Below are 22,990 nucleotides of genomic sequence, written 5' to 3'. Positions count from 1 at the left end.
CTAAATTGGGAACCGATCTCTCTTATCTGATTAACTGTCTGTTAATGGAGCCAAAGGTCTGACGTTAATTTACACAGCGACTCAACTTTCGTAAAAGTTGTTCAGGAAACCTAAACCCGATGCTAAACCTTAAAACTTCCTTCAAATATGATGCTTTCGTCAATCGCGAAAAGAGCTCGTGGAGCTGTGGAAATATTCTCTCTTCTTCTTCTGTATGTTCTTGTTCTTGTTCTTATTCTTCTGTATCTTGCAACCAACGCTAATATTCTCTCTTCCTCGTCCTCGATTTGAAAATGTCAAAATAAATGCTTCTTTCAACAAGAGGTGAAATGAGATGTCAATCAGCATTAAACTGCCAGCAGCGAATGAAATATGAGGTGGCACCTGGGGTGGCCAATCAGATGTCAGGAGTGTCCAGTGCCACCCCGGACACCCCTCTGGCTCCGCCCCTGGCTACAAGGTCCTTACTTTGTAATTACATAGGCTAGTCGAAAGTTGACCAAATAATGAAAAGGGCTATCTGGTAGCCTCAATAAATACACAAATATTTGTAGTTGAACAAGTCGTTACATGTATACATGTCTTTTTTTTACTTGACTTGAGGCTTGACTTGAAAACATGACTCTACTCGACTTGACTTGCTCTTAGAATGCACGACTTGGACTTTACTCGAGTCTTGACCAGTTATTCTTGGGACTCGACTTGAGACTCGGACCTTGTGACTTGTGACTCAAATAATAGTGACTTGGTCTCTCCTCTGAAAATCTCTAATGTAAAGCCGACAACGTTGCCTACCATTATGTCAGACCGTGACATGCGAGACCAAATACATGTTTACCTGTCCAAATTATTACATGGCCTGCAAAAAAAAAAAGGAAGAAATAAAGGAACGCACTGCACAATATGTGTGGACCAGAAAAGGCTCTCTCCTCACTATCAATTGTTCCTGCAGTGAGGAATTTAAATCTTCAGATGATGTTTTTATAACCTATCATCTGCAGATAATCGTTGTCTTGAGCTCAAAAAGCAGTATAAACATTATTCAAATCAGGGAGCCAAATGAACGGCTCTTTCACAGATGCGATTCGGTCCCCGCCGTTCACCAAAAAGAGCCGTTCAAAAAGAGCCGTTCTTTCGCGAACGACCCATCACTACCACTTTGTACCCTTCAGCAGCTTCTGCTTTTCAAAACGGGGTGTAGGAATATTCGTCAACTTGTCTTTGCAGAGGACACGGGTCTGTAAACATTCTGTTTGGCAGAATATCCCGGGCGTGCTCTACGCTGGCGAAAATGGAGGGGTTTCTACAGAGATGTCGCGCTGCATTAAAGGTAGGCACACACACGAATACGTTTACTATACATTGCATTTCATATTTTACAAATGTTTCATTTGCTCTGTTTAATGACTAGCCTTGTCCATCGCGTGCTCTCTGCTGTCTTTCACGCAATTCATTTACATATTCAAACTGTCTAAATTACTGTCACAGAGGCTGGTCACTTTTTTCCAAGACTTTTCTGCTTTTATGATTGAATTAGCTAGCCTATTACTATTATATTACTATTCTATTATTCATAATGTATGGATATCCTAACAACCTGTCAACTAAAATTGAGAGTGTATTGATTCATTCTCTCAAGTTACAACGTAGCTGAATTGAAAAGAGTCTAATTGCAGTATCGTTCAAGATTCAAAAAAATCATTTTTCCTGAAGATGATGAATCTTTTTTTGTAAAAGGTCATACACACAAAACACAGAGCGCCATGACTCATAAGGAGGTGGTGTGTGGATGAAGAGCTAGAATTGTCAGAGAGCTAGAGGAGGTAGAATACTGCCCACTGAAACTTACAGTCATTGTCACATATTGCGTCGTTGGTATGTTTTCAGCATATTTCGCAAGGGGTTGTCACAGTAGAGTCATATGATCAATGCCATGAGGGTTAATGATTTGTATGACATTTTAGTCAAGTGCAAAGAACCTGACATAATGGGGAAAAGCCTCTTACGCTATTCCCGTTTTGTCCCACTCTGGCATCTCCTGCACCCTGTATTACCTGTGTGTACATTCAAGACTAAATGTATGGTGGGTTCCCCTTGTTTATATAGGCTATGTTTGCACACGCACACCTCCCTCTTTCTCCGGCTGGAGTCTGGGCTAAAGCTCTCACTTCCAAATTCCTGTGGCCCAACAGCTTGACTGTTGTGTGCATGTGACATTAATAGTGACATTAGGTGACACCTCTGAATGGCAGACATCTCATCCCCCCTCCCTCCTTCCCCTGCAGCCTTGGTATGGAATGCAAAGATTTAAAGAGAAGGTGTCTCATTTCAAGGGGTCGGCGATTACTCTTGAGGAGTGACCATTAACCCGCTTTACTTTCGTTTTTTTCCCCTTCCATCAGAGAACAGCTGTGGTGGGATATCATATGGCCGAGCAATCAGAGAACACATTCGAGACATGACGTGAGACTAATCAAAACATGTAATGGGCTGAATTGAATTCCCTTCTTAAAACCCTCTCCGTAAGACACTGTAGTATTTTTTATTTAACCTTTATTTCACTAGGCAAGTCAGTTAAGAACAAATTCTTATTTACAGTGACGGCCTACACCAGCCAAACCTGGACGACACTGGGCCAATTGTGAGCCGCCCTATGGGCCCAATCATGACCGGTTGTGATACAGCCTGGATGTAGGCCTAGTTGTAGTTTGTAATGGCCTAGTTGTAGTTTGTAGTGGCATAGTTGTAGTTTGTAGTGGCCTAGTTATAGTATGTAGTGGCCTAGTTGTAGTTTGTAGTGGCCTAGTTGTAGTATGTAGTGGCCTAGTTGTAGTATGTAGTGGCCTAGTTGTAGTATGTAGTGGCCTAGTTGTAGTATGTAGTGGCCTAGTTGTAGTATGTAGTGGCATAGTTGTAGTTTGTAGTGGCCTTTTGATTCATTCACTTAAAAGTTATTCTTTCCCAGCATCCTCCCCCCTTCTCTAAGTATGAGTTCCCATTTTGGGCATAATAAAAGCTTCGTGGCACACTTCCTGGCTCTTGTCGTCTGTTAGATTTAATGTTTCTGTCCTCTGGTCAGATGCTTCTGTTTGGTCCACATCAACCACTTAGGCCAGGTTATATCTGAATACTGGCACACAGAAGGTCTCTGTGTTCTGATGGGCACTGGGCAGCCTTAGTTTAGCCACTGTCACTTCACATTATGGCCTCCTCACATGGCTGGAGACTAAGTGTTGATGTTTAACGTGGGGTCGTCCCTGACTACTCTACCTGGGGAGCTTAACGCTTTGTATACCTGTCCTGTCTCACGCCCACACACTCCCGGGTTGGGGGGCCCTTAACATGCTCATCTTTCCCATAATCAAACACTTGAAGACAATTTAATGTTATTGGTTGCAGCAGTCTTTCTTTCCAGTGATGGGGCAAGGCTACCGGTATGTTCAATAGACCGAGACAGTAGATATCTGTCAGATAGTTCCTTCATTGACTGTGTGTGCCATAATTCTGTTGTTATGATTTTAATTGATATTTTGTAAACAATACAAAACATACACATACAAACAACAACATCATACAAACATCAACTACATCACACCTGCCCAGACCCACTTGAACACCCCCCCATCTCCAACGCCTGTATCACTTTCCGCCACAAGGCCTCAAATTGCCCTCTCTGCGTAGCCCACACACTTTACATTTTTAGATAATAAAGCATTTTACTTTTCCATTGCGTTAACGACAGACGATTGGTTGATTTCCATTTTTTAAGTCTACGTTTTTTAAAAGATGATTGACGAGAAAATATCGTCCAACCCATCGGGTATTTCACTGCACCCTCATATGCCATGTCTTGAAATATGCAGACAGACGGATTAAACAAAATGTTCTATTTAAGCAATAAGGCCTGAGGGGGTGTGGGATATGGGCAATATACCACAGCTAAGGGCTATTCTTATGCACAACGTAACGCGGAGTGCCTGGATACAGCCCTTAGCCGTGGTATATTGGCCATATACCACAAACCCCTGAGGTGCCTTATTGCTATTATAAACTGGTTACTAATGAAATTAGAGTGGTAAAAATAAATGTTTTGTCATACCTGTGGTATACGGTCTGCAATACCACAGCTGTCAGCCAATAAGATTTCAGGGCTCGAACCACCCTTTTTAGCATTTTTTTTATACATGTTTTTTGTTTTGCCTATCTAAGGAATGTCAACCTGCCCAAGTTCATAACCATTACCATTACTTACCCCTTTCAAAAAATGTAGAACTAAGAACAGATATAGCCCTTGGTTCACTCCAGACCTGACTGCCCTCGACCAGCACAAAAACATCCTGTGGCTTACTGCACTAGCATCGAATAGTCCCCGCGATATGCAACTTTTCAGGGAAATCAGGAACCAATACACGCAGTCAGTCAGGAAAGCAGAAATTTGCATCCTGTAGCTCTAACTCCAAAAAGTTTTGGGACACGGTGAAGTCCATGGAGAATAAGAGCACCTCCTCCCAGCTGCCCACTGCACCGAGGCTAGGTAACACTGTCACCACCGATAAATCCACGATAATCGAGAATTTCAATAAGCATTTCTCTACGGCTGGCCATGCTTTCCTCCTGGCTACCCAAACCCCGGCCAACAGCTCCGCACCCCCCGTAGCTACTTGCCCGGGCCTCCCCAGCTTCTCCTTCACCCAAATCCAGATAGCAGATGTTCTGAAAGAGCTGCAAAACCTGGACCCGTACAAATCAGCTGGGATAGACAATCTGGACCCTGTCTTTATAAAATTATCCGCTTCCGTTGTTGCAACCCCTATTACCAGTCTGTTCAACCTCTCTTTCGTATCGTCTGAGATCCCAAAGATTGGAAAGCTGCCGCGGTCATCCCCCTCTTCAAAGGGGGTGACACTCTATACCCAAACTCTTACAGACCTATATCCATCCTGCCCTGCCTTTCTAAAGTCTTCGAAAGCCAAGTTAATAAACAGATCACCGACTAGCATCACTACTCTGGACGGTTCTGACTTAGAATATGTAGACAACTACAAATACCTAGGTGTCTGGCTAGACTGTAAACTCTCCTTCCAGACTCATATTAAACATCTCCAATCCAAAATTAAATCTAGAATCGGCTTCCTATTTCGCAACAAAGCCTCCTTCACTCACGCCGCCAAACATACCCTTGTAAAACTGACTGTCCTACCGATCCTCGACTTCGGCGATGTCATTTACAAAATAGCTTCCAGTACTCTACTCAGCAAACTGAGCAAACTGATCTCAGTCTATCACAGTGGCATCACAGTCTATCACAGTGGCACCCACCACTGCGATCTGTATGCTCTAGTCGGCTGGCCCTTGCTACATATTCGTCGCCAGACCCACTGGCTCCAAGTCATCTACAAGTCTGCTAGGTAAAGCTCCGCCTTATCTCAGCTCACTGGTCATGATAACAACACCCACCCGTAGCACGTGCTCCAGCAGGTATATCTCACTGGTCGTCCCCAAAGCCAACACCTCCTTTGGCCACCTTTCCTTCCAGTTCTCTGCTGCCAATGACTGGAACGAATTGCAAAAATCGCTGAAGCTGGAGACTTATATTTCCCTCACTAACTTTAAACATCAGCTATCTGAGCAGCTAACCGATCGCTGCAGCTGTACATAGCCCATCTGTAAATTGCCCACCCAATCTACCTTCCTCATCCCCATATTGTTTTTATTTACTTTTCTGCTCTTTTGCACAACAGTATTTCTACTTGCACATCATCATCTGCTCATCTATCACTCCAGTGTTAATTTGCTAAACTGTAATTACTTCGCTACTATAGCCTATTTATTGCCTTACCTCCTCATGCCATTTGCACACACTGTATATAGACTTTATTTTTTTTCTATTGTGTTATTGACTGTACGCTTGTTTATTCCATGTGTAACTCTGTGTTGTTGTTTGTGTCGCACTGCTTTGCTTTATCTTGACCAGGTCGCAGTTGTAAATGAGAACTTGTTCTCAACTAGCCTACCTGGTTAAATAAAGGTGAAATATATATATATTTTTTTAATTAAGTTAAAGTTAAAATAACACCATTCCCAACAAAAGGGGAATCAAAGTGGAATTTATTTAGCTGAAAAGTTATGCTGGTGATGAGGATGAGAAAAGAAGCATAGAATGAGGAAAAACAGGGGTTTGTCTCTCTTCCCTCTCTCCAAACAACTTGCTACTCCATCCACCAATTCCACGGTTCAGCCTTATCTCTCTGAGTCCCTGAGGCCTGTGCTAAGTGGACTGGAGAGAGAATGTCTCAGTGTGGTGTGGTTTTACATTAACCAGATGGAATGAGAGCTATGATGGGGCTCTCAGAAAGGGGAACGGGTGAGAGTAGCCAGCGTGCCTTACTGCATTTGATTTGTGTTTCAGCATTAATGGAACACTATTGACTCATCAATATCAACCCCATGAAGCTAGCAACCTGGCTCAAAGTGATCCCTGGCTTGAATGCTGCACTCAAATGCAGGCCTAAATGGATTGCTCTGTGAATGTGGTCCAATTCACATTAGCGTGGGATATGAGGATAACTGTTAGAAAACAACACTGCCCTATTGTATAACAGTAATTGACATTTCTCAGCAATAGAGTGAGTTGAATATGAAGCCCGTTGCAAAACAGTTCTCATTGTCTACACTTGATCTGCGAATGACACACAAAACAGGTGCACAAGGACATGCATGAAGATCCGAATCAGAGCATCCTGTCATAATCATGGTACTATCATAACATTCTTCCTCTACACTTCCATTATTTGTGTCAGGCCTACGTTTTTCCACCAGCCAAGTTGTTCACCTCATATCTAACCCTTGTTTATATTTCTAGCCTCGTCTTTGAATGGATACTGCAGTACTGGATTACTACAGCTGTAGTAGACGTCGCCCTGAATCGTTCTGTTTACCATGGGGCTGTCGTGGATTCACGGTTGAAGAGATCTGCACACACACACACTCTGTTGTTAAATATAGCCTCCCTTGGCTCCTGTTTGCCTGCCGGGGTCTGTCCACTGCTACGCCTGATGGGAGGTGCCGCGCACGCTGGGAAGAGGGAGATAAGAGGGAAGGGGAAGCTGGGCGGCCATGACGCCATGTTGTCGTACACTCACACTGGCGTTAGTGTCGCCCACGGGGCACTTACATTGGGCACTTAACATGGGGCGAAATGGCTCTCTCTCCATCCAGTTGTCTACACACTAAGCTACAGCCCATACTGATGGGGAGAAAAAACTGTCTAAAGCAGATCTGGACATATTTATTGATTTACCATTGAAGTCAATAGGATGCACATCAATTCTCAATATGTTGAGATCAACAGGGGAGATCCTACACTGGTTATACTGGTTCACAAAGTACAATGGTGGACCAATCTTATAGGTTGATTGTTAAATCTATGGTGGCCCTAAGGGACAAAGTAGTTGTTAGCATATAAATCCCTACAAAATAGTTTGTGTTTGGACTTCTTCTCCTGGTTTACAGATAAATGACAGGTTTCCAGCAGTTATGTTCATAAACTAACTGAACTAGCTAATTAAAGTGTTCTCAATGTATAGCAGAGTGCTTCAGAAGAACTTAGCTAAAGCCAGACGGTTGATTTTGCTTTTTGTGTCCTGCCATACTGCCACACACACACTGGTAATTAGTGCTGTCACAGCGTGGCCATCATCACGTCACAGCAAGGCCGTCTCCCCGGTGTCAGTAATAACATCGTTTCTTTCATTATGTCACAGATAAAGCGATACTAATCACACTCCTTATCACAGTGGGTCTACCAGTCGATGGCAAAATGATCTCGCTGAGTCCAATTAATAGTTGTAGCCGTACATTCACTCATTGTTATTAAAGACGTCCCTCAGCGGTTTTTGAACATTTACTGTTGAAATGCTATTTCCCAGGTATAAATACAATGCAGTACACACACTAAAGGGTAAAGAAATACGTTTTGAACAAAATCGTTTTTTGTTGTTGTTGACACAACAGCAAACTTCAAGGAGCAGGCCATTCAAAGAGTTGGTCTGATGGGAATCTGTGATGTCATCGGCCCTCCTTCTTGAGGAACAATAGAGGAGCATGACTTGTGCTATGTCATGACTTATCTGGACCACCTATTGAGATGTGCCTATTGTTAAGTAAATCAGTTGTTAAATTAGGTGAAAAGTACACTGGAGTGCCACTTTAAAGTAGGTGATGTTCTTTGATAATCATAGCCTATGTAGATTAAAAGAGGCAGTCCAAAAATGATAGCATAGGCTAGATGCTAACTAACTACTGTGAGCCAGAATTAAATATAGGTCTACCATTTCAGTCTGTCAACATGGGATTTGTTTCACTAGGCTATTCTTGGCTATTCATTAACTGACTGCAGGCAGGTATCTAGCATTCTGGCAACTGTTTAGTCAATACCAATGCTTTTTACATTTTGACTAGTGTAGCCTTGGCCGTCTAAAAAAAAAACGGTTTAGAAATCTACAATGTATAAATCTGACAAGGAATTTTCCCACTCTCTTTACTTCCCCCTCTCTTTTCCTTCCTTCCTTCCTTCCTTCCTTCCTTCCTTCCTTCCTTCCTTCCTTCCTTCCTTCCTTCCTTCCTTCCTTCCTTCCTTCCTTCCTTCCTTCCTTCCTTCCTTCCTTCCTTCCTTCCTTCCTTCCTTCTCCACTCCTTAGGGCAGTTCGGATGGCAGCTCTGGGATCCACGTTGTCCTTGGCAACGAGGCCTGTGACCTCGACTCCATGGTGTCGTCCCTCGCCTTCGCCTACTTTCTGTCCAAAGTGAGTCAGCTAGCTTCTAGTCTGTGCCGCCTCTCATTAGTGAATCCCTCAACCTAGGTCGAAAATGAGTTACCACACCTGAAGTATCCATTCCCCTTCTCATATGTTTAGTTTTTTTTATACGGTAACAAGTAATTGAAACTTTACTTCAGGGGGGGTCCTAGTGCCCTTGACAAACTTGGCCCTCGCAAGAGGCTTCCAGAATGATCTTATGCAATTATCAGCCATGTATTTTTGGGGTGTCTCACTACTGAGATTTCATTTTGTTTCGGCCCCCCTGCTTTACTTGAGTCATAAGGACTACATAACACTCATAATCATGACATAATGTCAGTTATCATAAGCTGACACCAGTTATGCCATGATTATGACAGTGTTATGTAGCCCTTATATAACGGGTTTTTAGTGAATTGTTACCCAAAAATACATTCACTACATGGCCAAAAGTATGTGTGCTCGTCGAACATCTTATTCCAAAATCATGGGCATTAATATGGAATTGGTCCCCCCTTTGCTGCTTTAACAGCCTCCACTCTTCTGGGAAGGCTTTCCACTAGATGTTGGAACATTGCTGTGGGGACTTGCTTCCATTCAGCCAAAAGAGCATTAGTGAGGTCAGGAACTGATGTTGGGCGATTAGGCCTGGCTCGTAGTCGGCGTTCCAATTCACCCCAAAGGTGTTCGATGGGGTTGAGGTCAGAGCTCTGTGCAGGCCAGTCAAGTTCTTCCACACCAATCTCGACAAACCATTTTTGTATGGACCTCAATTTGAGTACGTGGGCCTTCCCCAAACTGTTGCCACAAAGTTGGAAGCACAGAGTCGTCTAGAATGTCATTGTATGCTGTAGCGTTAAGATTTCCCTTCACTGGAACTAAGGGGCCTAGCCCGAACCATGAAAACAGCCGCAAACCATTATTCCTCCTCCTCCAAACTTTACAGTTGACACTATGTATTGGGGCAGGTAGTGTTCTCCTGGCAACCTAGATTCATCCGTTGGACTGCCAGATGGTGAAAGGTGATTTATCACTCCAGAGAACGCGTTTCCACTGCTCCAGAGTCCAATTGCTGCGAGCTTTACAACACTCCAGCCGACGTTTGGCATTGCCATGGTGGTCTTAGGCTTGTGAGTGGCTGCTCTGCCATAGAAACCCATTTCATGAAGCTCCCAACAAACAGTTATTGTGCTGACGTTGCTTCCAGAGGCAGTTTGGAACTTGGTAGTGAATGTTGTTGCTCTTAGACGTTTCCACTTCACAATAACAGCACTTACAGTTGACCGGGGCAGCTCTAGCAGGGCAGATATTTGACAAACTGACTTGTTGGAAAGGTGGCATCCTATGACGGTGCCACGTTGAAAGTTACTGAGCTCTTCAGTAAGGCCATTTCACTGCAAATGTTTTGTCTATGTAGATTGCACGGCTGTGTGCCCGACTTTATACACCTGTCAGCAACGGGTGTGGCTAAAATAGCCGAATCCACTAATTTGAAAGGGTGTCCACATACTTTTGGTGATGTAGTGTACCTTCTGGAAATCTTCTAGTATGACCGATATACTCTATGTTGTGGTTGTTTGAAATCATATTGGTAAATTAATACGTCCCGCTATGCAGTAATTAATATATCTCCTCATTTAACTTGTTAATAGTGTTGAGAGAGCAGGGCCAAGTCCTGAAGCACCCCCGGCTCAGAATTAACTCTGTGAGGGACTCATTTCTAGGTCTGAGGTCCATGAATAGCTTGACCAAGCGCAACCAAAATGCCCAGAATTCTCCAAAATAGGACCAGACTACCTTCAGAGTCACTCGGATCATACTCAAGCATAAAAACAGTGTCTGTGCCCTGGCCACCAGCCACCGGTCTCTCCTTATCTTTCGTTACTGCATTGATCCATCTGCCCTCCCTAACCCCTGGCTATAGCTGCTCGCTAGCCTATACGCCCCCGCTACTCATGAAATATTCACACAACCTCAGATACTCAAGATCCGCCAAAGGCCTGAGAAGGTGGACGAAAACATTGCAGAGGAATCCCAGCTAGCCTCAGCAGGAAGGTGTGTTGGTGTCAGATGTCTGTTTTGAACTGGTCTCCCTCTTCCATCCTCTCCTCCTCTCCTCCCTTCCTCTTCTTCCATCCCCCTTTGTTCCCAGACGTCTGGCAGCTCGTGTAAGACTGTGGTGCCAGTGCTGAACATCCCGAGGGCCGAGTTCCCCCTGCGTTCAGACAGCGTGTTCCTGCTGAAGGAGAGCGGGGTTCCACAAGAGGCTCTGGTGTTCCGTGACGAGGTGGACCTGGCAGGGCTCTATAGAGCCAAGAGGCTGGTGCTCTCCCTAGTGGACCACAACGTGCTTCCTAGGTCAGGGGTTGCAACATGACTCTTCCTATTTATTTTCTCACACTCTCTTTCTGACGTTCTCTCCCTTGCTATCTCTGCCTTTCTCTCACTCAGACTTTCTACCAATGATACCTACAGTATCAAGTAGTATTGACAACACAGGACAACTTTGTGTGAAAGTGCCTGATATGTGGAGGGCCAGTTTCCCGGACCCAGATTAAGAAAACGTGTTTTTTTTGTGATACTTTTTACCCCTTTTTCTCCCCAATTTCATAACAGTTCTCTCATCGCTGCAACTCCCCTACAGACTCGGGAGAGGTGAAGGTTGAGAGCTGTGCGTCCTCTGAAACCGCACTGCTTCTTGACACAATGCCCGCTTAACCCGGAAGCCAGCCGCACCAATGTGTCGGAGGAAACACCGTCCAGCTGGCGATCGAAGTTAGCTTGCAGGCACCCGGCTCGCCCCAAGGAGTCGCTAGATCACGATGGGACAAGGAAATCCCGGGCCGGCCAAACCCTCCCCTAACCCGGACGACGCTGGGCCAATTGTGCGCCGTCTCATGGGTCTCCTGGTCACAGCCGGCTGTAACACAGCCTGGGATCGACCCGAGTCTGTAGTGATGCCTCAAGCACTGTGATGCAGTGCCTTAGACGGCTGCGCCACTCGGGAGGCAGAAAACACATAGTTAAGGATATATGACACAATGTATTTCACAATATTCACTCAACTACAACTTTTCCCCGTAGTGCCGACATTGACTTGGAGGAGGCAGTTGTGGAAGTCATTGATCACCACCACCTCGAGCGGACACCCTCCACTTCCTGTTCGGTCACCATGGAAACCGTGGGTTCCTGTGCCACTTTGGTGACGGAGTACATTCACCACAAGGCACCTGAAGTGCTAGACAGACAGGTGGCCCAATTATTATACGGTAAGGTTGCCACAGCAATAATTCTCTCACGTCCAGCATTCTCTATAACACGTGCCAAACTCCAGTACTTGAGGGTCACAGTGTCTCCTTGTCTTTAAACAATGCATACCTCAGAACTAGGTAGTGGGAATATGTCAGGATTCATCTTTACTGAAATAGACAATTCTCTTGTAGTTGCGCTTGTTTGTCAATGCCAGCGGTAATCATTGGCTCAGTTCACCTATACTTGGCAGTGTAACCCACACAGGGGCCATCGTGCTAGATTGTGTCAACATGGCACCAGAGGCGGGCAAGGTCACACCCAAGGACAGCCATCTGGCCTGCCTACTGGAGTCGCGCTTCCCCAGCCTACCACCCAGGGGCACCCTTTTCCAGTCCCTACAGAGCGCCAAGTTTGACATCTCAGGTAATAAAGAAAAACCCGCCATGGGAAATGTGTTGATAGGTGGACAAAATGACACTGCCTTGTCACTTGACATTTAGGGACATAGGATGTCATGACAATATGACATTATTATGTCAGTATTATGACACTGTTAGGACATACCATTCAAATAAAGTGTTGCCGTATTTTAAAGAGTGTTGTAGAGTAAGTGTGAGATTTTACACGATTTCAAAAGAATGTTGTGGAGTGTCCATCTAGAATTAAACAAAATAATATGTCAAACCCTTTAGGTAGGAACCTCTGCTCACTTGAACCAATGACTGGACAAAGCCATCGATCACGTGACACCATTCATTCCTATGTGCAGACTCAATAGTGCATTCAAGCCAAATGAAGTCGGTTAAGATGGCGTCTAATGGAGACATAACATGCGCAGTTTGAGCTAGTCCAAGAAGTGACGTTGCAGGCTAGCTCAGTGTTGCCCCCTCATTGATTAACTCAAGCTGAAGGCCGACTGGGGACCGTGATATTGGTACCATGATTGTCTTCTAAGTAATGTTTTCTTTACACAAAGATTGACCATGACGATTGCCATTTTTCAATTCACTTTAATGGGGGGGTCCTGTTTTCTCCTAGCAATGCCTGCAGTATCGCGGTCGGCCTTGGACTTCCAGGGCTTCAATGAAAAGGGACAGTCATTCTCCCTTGTGTTGACCACATTCCAGGTTTATCTTACTATGTGTTATGTTATCCTGGTGCTGGGTAATGTTCATGATGACGTTGACGTTAACAAGGGCCCCAGGACCAGTGGAAACAAAATAGCCCCATAACATCAGAGATCCACCACCATATTTTACAGTAGGTATTGGGTTATTTTTTGCTCATGCATCCTTATTTCGACACCATTACATACATCGTGTCAGAGATAAAAATGCAATACTTGACTACATCCAATACTTGACTGTATTTGACTACGTTACACCCCGCGTTGTGGTAATTTACCATAGAAATAGAGTGTTGTTGTTTATCACTTATACGACCAAATCAAATCAAACTTTATTTGTCACATGCGCCGAATACAAGAAGTGTAGACCTTACCGTGAAATGCTTACTTACAAGCCCTTAACCAACAATGCCGTTCAAGAAGAGTTAAGAAAATATTTACCAAATAAACTAAAGTAAAAAAAATAAGAATAAAAAGTAACACGATAAGAGTAACGAGGCTATATACAGGGGGTACCGGTACTGAGTCAGTGTGCAGGGGGTGCAGGTTAGTAGAGGTTGTTGATAATTGTACAACCAGCTGAAGTCTGCTCCTAGTGACAGTCTGACGTACCGCCTGGCTCTGTGTGTGTGTCTGGTTAACTTCTACCATGGAGGGTTCAGGGCGGTTTGCCTTCAGAAAGTATTCACACCCCTGGACTTTTTTTCCACATTTTGTTGTGTTACAGGCAGAATTTAAAATGTATTACATTTAGATTGAGATTTTGTCACTGGCCTACACGCATTACCCCATAATGTCAAAGTGGAAATGTTTTTTTGATATTTGTACTAATTCATTAAAAATGAAAAGCTGAAATGTCTTAAGTCAATAAGTATTCAACCTCTTGGTTATGGCAAGCCTAAATAAGTTCAGTAGTATACATTTGCTTAACAAGTCGCATAATAATTTGCATGGCCTCACTCTGTGTGCAATAATAGTGTTTAACATTATTTTTTGAATAACTACCTCAAAAGTATCTGTAAGGTCCCTCAGTCTTACAGGGAATTTCAAACACAGATTCATTCAAAAAGGCCAGTGAGGGTTTCCAATGCCTCGCAAAGAAGGGCACCTATTGGTAGATTGGTAAAAAAAAAAAAAGCATACATTGAATATCCCTTTGTGCATGGTGCAGTTATTAATTACAATTTGGATGGTGTATCAATACACCCAGTCACTACAAAGATACAAGCGTCCTTCCTAACTCAGTTGCCGGAGAGGAAGGAAACCGCTCAGGTGAAACCGCTCAATGGTGACTAAAACAGTTACGGAGTTGAATGGCGGTGATAGGAAAAAACTGAAGATGGATCAACAACATTGTAGTTACTCCACAGTACTAACCTAATTGACAGAGTGAAAAGAAGGAAGCCTGTACAGAATATTTTCTAAAAATATGCATCATGTTTGCAATAAGGCACTAAAGTAATTCTGCAAAGAATGTGGCAAAGCAATTCACTTTTTGTACTAAATACAAAGTGTTATGTTTGGGGCAAATCCATTACAACACATTACTGAGTACCTCTCTCCATATTTTCAAGCATTGTGGTAGCTGAATCATGTTATGGGTACGCTTGTAATCGTTAAAGACTGGGGGAGTTTTCAGGATAATAAAGAAAAGGGAATGGAGCTAAGCACAGGCAAAATCCTAGAGGAAAACCTGCTTCAGTCTGCTTTGTCAATCTATGTCAAGACCTGAAAATGATTGTCTAGCAATGATCAACAACCAATTTGACGGAGCTTGAAGAATTTTTTAAAGAATAACGGGCAAATGTTGCAGGTGCAGAAAGCTCTTAGAGACTTACCCAGAAAGACTCAAAGCTGTAATCGCTGCCAAAGGTGCTTCTACAAAGTATTGACTCAGGGGTGTAAATACTTATGTAAATAAGAGTATTTATGTATTTCATTTTCAGTGAATTTGCAAAAATGTATAAAAACATGTTTTCCCCTTTTCATTGTGATGGGGTATTGTGTGTAGATGGGTGAGAGAAAAAACAAATATTTAATCCATTTTGAATTGCATCAGTAAGACAACAAAATGTGGAATAAGTCAAGGGGTATGAATCCTTTGTGAACTCACTGTATATGTAGGGCCCTGTGTTTTGGTTTTGGTCACATTACCTATATTTTTTACATTTGATTTAAAGGCTTCAAATAAAGGTTAAAAACCAGGTCATGTGACATGATTAACCAAAACACAGGGCCCAACATACAGTATATGATCTGCTGTAGTGTTTGTCATACAGTAGTGTCATTACCCAATTACATGCTGCCATTGTAATACTGCGTGTCCCATTGGTTTGTGTTACAGGTCTTTCTACAGAGCAGATCCTGCTGAAGGACATGAAGGCTGTCTCCAGAGGCGACCTGAGACTGGCAGTCAGCGCTGTGTACATGACACTAGATGTACGTACTTGAATTAATCCACTCTGCCACCACCTTGCTTTAAACTGAGACTCAGCGATGTTAGGTCACCACAAGAGCAGTGCAGCCAGAGAGTATGAGGCAAGAGGCTGCACTCGTCAGCACCAACACATACACTGTTAAACATCTGCACAGGAGTTTGCATCTTTCTAATGCAGTGTGATAGCTGCATGACAACAAATGCTGACGATTGCAGCCTCTTGCTTCGCGCAGTCTTTGTTTATGTCGGAAGTTGCCCTGCTCCTCATGGTAAATGAATATTGCTGAGTCTACCTTTTAACATCCCTCTCTCAGCATCATACTGTGTGTGTGAACCTTTACTCTTCCCCGTTAACAGCGATGTGTTAAAATGGCCTACTTTGCCTTTGAACAACCAACTCTTTAATGAATTTGGGTTTGCAGATGATTCACCAAGTCATATTTCCTACTCCTTTGGGATAATTATATTCCACTATTAGAATCTTTACTCTTCTGTCATACTCTTCAGTCACTCTACAATGTTACCAATTTAGCTATCAAACTCGCTTTTAATTCTGGGAGATGATCTTTTTTCAAATTCTTCGTTCTGACAATGGAGCCTCCGCCTCGGGGAGGTGCAGCTATATGCAGTGACAGACATCTAGGACCGAAAGTGACAGCTATATGCAACTAATGGCTCAGAGCGTATATTTCACCATCTGATTAGCATAAACAAATGAGATCAGTAGCTACAGTGTTGCTTCAGACCAGGCTAAACAATAGCGACAGGAGTCATGTCTGTTAGTTAAGAATACTCCCTGATATTTGGGTGGCCATCATTGCTCACAGAAGACGAGGAGTTGAAAGTGGGAGTCTACTGTAGTGAGTACAGATAGTTGACTCCTGGTGAATGCACATCAAATAAGTAACTCTGTTTAACTGCAGTGCAGTTCCTCCGTCCCAATGCAAATGTATTCTTTTTACAAATACCTTCTATTAGAGCTGGCACAGTTATTGTGTAATTGTGTAACCGACAATTATGGATAATAACCGTGAACTAACACACTTATTAAGAGAACATCCCTGGTCATCCCCACTGGCGTTGATCTGGTGGACTCACTAAACACATGCTTCATTTGTAAATTATGTCTGAGTGTTGGAGTATGCCCCTGGCTATCTGTAAATTATGTCTGAGTGTTGGAGTATGCCCCTGGCTATCCGGAATTAAAAAACAAGAAAATGGTGCCATCTGGTTTGCTTAATATAAGGTATTTGAAATGATTTATATTTTTACTTTTGATACTTAAGTATATTTTATCAATTATATTTACTATTTATATATTTAAAACCAAATACTTTTTGACTTTTCTCAAGTAGTATTTTACTGGGTGATTTTCCCTTTTACTTGAGTCATTTTCTATTAAGGTATCTTTACTTTTACTCAAGTATGACAATTGGGTACTTTTGCCACCACTGGTCAGCAGGAGAAACTTAATTTACGAAAGTTCCAAGCGGTCAAAACCATTCGTTTTTAAGACAGGGGTGTCACCAAAGCTATGTTGTATTCATTAGGTATGTCGTAGCTAATTTTCAAAGATGCATTACAAGCTCAAAATATTTTTTTACAAAAATGACAATTATGACAATAACGTGGCTATTTGCATGACAATTAAACATGACCCAAAATGCCATAACCGACCTGGGTTATGTCAGTTATACTGTACCTGTACTTGATTGAGCTTGCCTTTTAGAATCGAACCAAGCAAACGCTCAAAATATTTGAACGATTTTGAATAATGCCTGTTATCTATATGGTATAGTTTTGTTGTTTACTGTTGTACATCATCCCATGCGTTCAACAGATGTTCCTACAGCGGAAGAGCCTACAACGGGAGCTTTGTGAGTTCTGTCACAAACATCGTTTTGGTGCGGTGGTCGCCATGACAATCTCTTTCAATGAACGCAGCGAGCCCCATCGGCAGCTGGCGGTCTACAGCTCCAGCACCCTCTATAGGGAGGAGGTATGAACTGCCATGCCAACTTATATTTTACCGTTATTTAACTAGGCAAGTCATTTAAGAACAAATTCTTATTTTCAATGACAGCCTAGGAACACTGCCTTGTTCAGGGGCAGAACGACAGATTTCAAACTCAGGGATTCAAACTTGCAACCTTTCGGTTACTAGCCCAACGCTCTAACCACTAGGCTACCCTGCCACCCCACATATTGACCCCTAGACACCTATGATGTGAGCTGATTTGATATTTATAGGGTTAGTAATATAATAGTAAAGATTTGATAGGGGGTAGTTTTTTTATAATAGGTACTGGTTCCACCTAGCCCTCTAATAGACTTGGCAGAATTTACCAATTTTGTGCGGCACATTTCTGTTCCTGACCCGAAAAGTATTTTATATGAGTTCAGTGTATTGTAAAATGGCCATTTGAATATTGGTGTGAATCTTTCCTCCCTGCTGCTTAAATATACATAAAAAATGTGTCTACTTTGTGTGCCAACCTACCTACCTACCTTGTTAGTTTAATATTGGCCTTCAGAAATTATCCCTTGGTGTGAAAAGAAATAGTATTATTATGTGATATTAAGCATGTCTGTAAGTGAGATAAATCAAAGTATTCAATGCTGCCTGTTGCCATTATTTATTAGTGTGTTTTTCCTCTCGGGCATATGCAGGCATGACAATTTGAGAATATTAGTCAATGTTTAAACGGCAACTATGAAATAGCAATACACTTTTAAGTGTGTTTCACATTCTGCTGTAGGTGAGCCAAGCATTAGAAAAGGCCCGGAACCCCTCTCTGTGCATCTCTCCAATGAGCAGCCCCTTCAACGACATCAAGTCCTATCTCCAAGGCAACGCGCTGGCCTCCCGCAAGAAAGTGCTACCTATCCTCAAGGACTTCCTGAAGGAGTGGGACAAGAAGCAAGTGCATTGTGGGGAGGCGGAGGACTTTGAGGAGCTGGACAACCACTTTGACCCCACGGGGTCGCTTGGTATCGACGGAGACGCCCGTCCCCACTGCTTCTCGGCCTCTCGGCACCACCGCCGCCGCCTGTTGGGTGCCGAGGACTATGGGACGGAGGAGGACTTCCAGGTGCCGGCCACACCCATGAACAGCCTGGTGGAGGGCTGTCCACTGGACGCCGGCCTGCCCCAGATCAGCGCGGAAGCCATTTTGGAGAAGTTCAGCTACATGGTAGGGGAAGCAGGGGAAAATAAAGATGTCAGCTGGCCAGGTGATCAATAACCTTCCATTGATGCCTTTAAATCCTAGTGCCCCTGGCTCTCTGTCCGCGTGCACTGCAACCCAACCAAAAGACTATAAGGACTGTTCAAACTCAGAAGCATATCAATCAATTGTATGTTTCATAAGGGACATCTCATAGCGGATTATAATGACAATCCAAGGGGCCATGTACAGTAACTGACTCACTGGTTATATAGCAATCCAAGGTTTTCTATCAGCAGCTCCGGTAATTGACTGGAAACAGGGTCGTGTTCAGGAGGAACAAAACCGCCCAAAACGGAGTGAAGCAGGGAGGTACCATCTTAACTTATCTAATAAGAAATGCTCGTTCTTGTTTTCCGTTGCAAAATGTTTTGCTACGGTGTGCCCAAATGAACACAACCCTGGACTACCATGGTCATCAAACTGATCACCAAGTTCTTATGGATGCTTTACTCAAGTCAGGACTAACAACACCATTACGAAGGATAGGACATCCTTCTAAAAGACTGAAAAAGGCATGACTTGTACCTTTGAAGACTCCAGACAAAAATGAAGGTTCAATGGAGTTTTCTCTCTGTATCCCATCTGAGTACATGGGACTGCCTCATTGGTTAGTGCCATCTCCAAGTGTATTGGTAGTAGATTGGACATTTGGAAAATACATGATGGACTAATGTAATGAATCTTTGAAGGGCCTATTTCAATGTCACAGGCATTTGAGTGAAGCTTTATTTTTAGGAGAATATTGCCCTGGAGAATGACTTTATTCATTTTTGCAGCATGTGTTTCAGTAGTCCTGGTCCTTGAAGACTGCAGAGTTTGCTGTTTTTTAGTGCAACTTATCTATGTACAGCTTCAGTAGTGAGTTATTGAGCTGATGATTGAGCACGTGATATCTCCTGGCATGTGTGCGAGCGTGTGTGTGTGTCTGTGTGTGTCTGTGTGTCTGTGTGTGTCTGTGTCTGTGTGTGTGTGTCTGTGTGTGTCTGTGTCTGGAGTTCTTGCTTAGCGTGATGTCGTGATGACATTATCATCAGGGTTGTTTCAGTCCATAGTTCTCCTCATTGTCGGAATCCATCTGGAAAAGAAAGAAGGGAAGAACACTCACCCTCCGTACAGAGAGAGAGGTGGAGAGATACATACCAGATCTCAGATGCTACTCTGCTGTTCATTCATGCGTATGAACTGCCTGCCCCCAGTCAGATCTCTAAAATTGCAGGTTTCCTTTTTTTCCCCTGTCATGAATGTTGTTCTGGAGGCAGCTCTGCAGAGTGGTCACTAGCTGGCACAGCCACAAAGTCCTACAATCTGATTTCAAACCTAACCCTAACCTAACCCTAACCTTAACCCTAATCATACTGCTAACCCTACTGCATAACCCGAAACTTAAATTAAGACCAAAACCCTTTTTGTTTTCATGAATTTCTACAATATAGACATTTTGGAGTTTGCAGGTGGCCCATCTACCCGGAAATCGCATTGTTTTGCCTCAAGGACAAGACTCATCCCAATAAACATTAACCTGTGCTAAATATACTTTCTCTCTCTCTCTCTCTCTCTCTCTCTCTCTCTCTCGCAGGTTTGTCTGAGATTTAGATCACAAAGCTACTTCAGCTGCCCAAATATACACAAATCTTATGTGGAACTTATCGTCTAGCTTATCGTCTAGATTTATTCAGGGAATTACCATTGATTATGTCGTCCTAATGACGTCATAACATTTTGATAACAAATGAAGTGATGCAGAGGTTGACTTCATGCATACAATTTTGCGCTGAATTTCGTTCAGCATGTTATTCCTGCATTACAAAAAAAACGGTGATACGTTTCTATTAATACCCCCCTTTGTATTTTTGAGTTACCAGACATTTGCCTGTTCCCAGATCTGTTTGTGCTCTTGCCAACTCCTATCATCAGTGTTGACTATACAGCATCAACAGATCTGGGCTAGTGATGAATTGCTCTGATGATGGTATCTGATCTGGAATCTGTGTCGCATACCCCAGAGAGCCTTGTGGCGGTTCATTTGAGGAAACATTACTGCATTAGTGCAGATGTCTGCTTCATTAGCTGTCTGTAGTTGGGCCTGAGGAGTAGGTTTGAACTTGCTGTACCACAGAGATGTGCATACACCCCTAGGAAACCCCACATACAGATGAATGCATAGACACAAACACATTAGACAGTGGCCCGATTCCATTTCCGTCACTAGTCCCTTCCTTTACGTCTACCATTTCAGTGTTCCCAGATCACAAGGATTCGATAGGTCTAAGTAAGTGATAAGATGATGGCTCCACCTCGTTCGATAGGGTATGTGAAGGTTCTACCATACACTCACCTATCCAGTCCTTTTGCATCGTGGAACTTCAAACTCTGAGAATAAGGGAGGGCGGCACGGACTAAAATGGAATCCTGCTAGTCTCGCTGGAACTTTGGGCTTTGTTAGAATTCCCAGATTTTAATTAATATATCTTTGACAACAGAAAACATCTTAGAATGTTGACTAGCCCTGTGCTGAACCAATTAATGAAGATATTAAATGAAGATAGTATAGTTGATCATGCCACTTGATTATATAAATCAACCATGCAGTTTCATTGATTTATTCTCTACATCACAGCGAGAAATAGTTTATAGTAAAATAATATGTTGTGTCTAGGCTAGCATGGTATTGATAGTGAGTTTGCTATTAAACATACTCTGAAAGATTATTATATTGAGCCTCAGGTATTAAAGATTTGGCAATGCTTGGCTTGTAGTTGTGTTTTTTTCTCTTTTTTTGCCAGCTAAACCTGCATGAGCCAAAAAAAATCCATTGTGCTAATTATGTTTTGTCCTTCTTCTTTATCTCCAAATATACTTTTTGTTGAAATGTTTCATGGGAAATGTAGCTTATGTGGTGGACAGTGTAATGGCTCGGTGACTCTGCAGTTTAATTTGAACACTAAAACGAGTTTGTTTTTCCCATACCATTTGTCATGATTACATGTTTTAGTAAACACTCTTGTCACTGTGGTGTTCTAATTTCTCCAAGCCTTTAATTGACGTTTGATATGTTAGCTTGCTGGACTTGTTTAGCTTCTAAACAGGTTGAATGACAACAAGTCATTCACAATGTTGTTTCTTTAACTCAAACTGGTTCCCTTTTTCAGTTTCTCATGGCTTTCATCCAAAGATGCCCCTCCTCAACCCCTCTACATGCAGTTCCTTTCAGCATGGCTAGTTTTGTGAATTTTATGCAGGACAATCGGGATTCAACTTCCCTTTTATTCAAGTACGCAATATGATAAGTGTTTCCTGTGCGGTTCCTGAATGCGAAACCACGTGTATGACGAGATTATAAGAGAAAATGTTAAAATATGCACTTCTATTAAAAAAAAATGATTTTAAGAGTTTGTGTTGTCATCAGGTTTTATTCAGGCTTCTAACTGATTCTGGGTTATTGATCTGATTCAAAATCATAACCTAAAGCTAACATTTCTACAAGGCACTATTGGAATATTTAGTGTCTATCACTAACTATTACGAACTACACCAGTCAATAGTGTCTTAATTTCTCTAAGGGTGTGTTCTCACCATTTCCCCACCATATGCTGTGTGTGTGTGTGTGTGTGTGTGTGTGTGTGTGTATCCACCATTCCTGGTCATGTCTCAACATGTTATTGTGTTCATATACAGTGCCTTCAGAAAGTATTCATCACACCACTTGATTTTTTCTACATTTTGTTGTGTTAAAGTCTGAATTTAAAATGGATTAAATTGAGATTTCTTGTCACTGGCCTACACACGATACCCCATAATGTCAAGTGGAATTCTGTTTTTCGAATCTTTTACAAATTAATTATAAATTAAAAGCTGAAATTAGTATAAGTATTCACCCTCTTTGTTATGGCAAGCCTAAATATGTTCAGGAGTAAAAATGTGCTTAACAAGTCACATAACAAGTTGCATTGACTCAGTGTGCAGTAATAGTGTTTAACATGTCTACCTCATCTCTGTACCCTACACATACAACTATCTGTAAGGTTCCCCAGTCGAGCAGTGAATTTCAAACACAGATTCAACCGCAAAGACCAGAGTTTTTCCAATGCCTCACAAAGAAGGTCACCTATAGGTAGACATTGAATATCCCTTTATGCATGGTGCAGTT

The 22,990-nt window shown here is 42.7% G+C and overlaps 1 protein-coding gene across 1 annotated transcript; it reads left to right on the top strand.

Moving 5' to 3' along the window:
- Nucleotides 1-965: 965 nt before the first annotated feature.
- On the top strand, nt 966-22,230 carry LOC106588342 (exopolyphosphatase PRUNE1). Its single transcript, XM_014177225.3, has 8 exons — nt 966-1,330; nt 8,700-8,804; nt 10,951-11,156; nt 11,883-12,067; nt 12,315-12,473; nt 15,521-15,615; nt 17,454-17,612; nt 18,373-22,230. Exons 1-8 carry the CDS (start codon nt 1,292-1,294, stop codon nt 18,856-18,858), a joined length of 1,434 nt encoding a protein of 477 aa, XP_014032700.1. The 5' UTR covers nt 966-1,291; the 3' UTR covers nt 18,859-22,230.
- The last annotated feature ends 760 nt before the right edge of the window (nt 22,231-22,990 follow it).

Source organism: Salmo salar, chromosome 27 (genome assembly GCF_965601325.2).
Source record: "Salmo salar chromosome 27, fSalSal1, whole genome shotgun sequence".
NCBI lineage: Eukaryota > Metazoa > Chordata > Actinopteri > Salmoniformes > Salmonidae > Salmo > Salmo salar.
The sequence above is the reverse complement of the archived record's forward strand: the minus strand, read 5'-3'. Positions and strand labels throughout refer to the sequence as shown.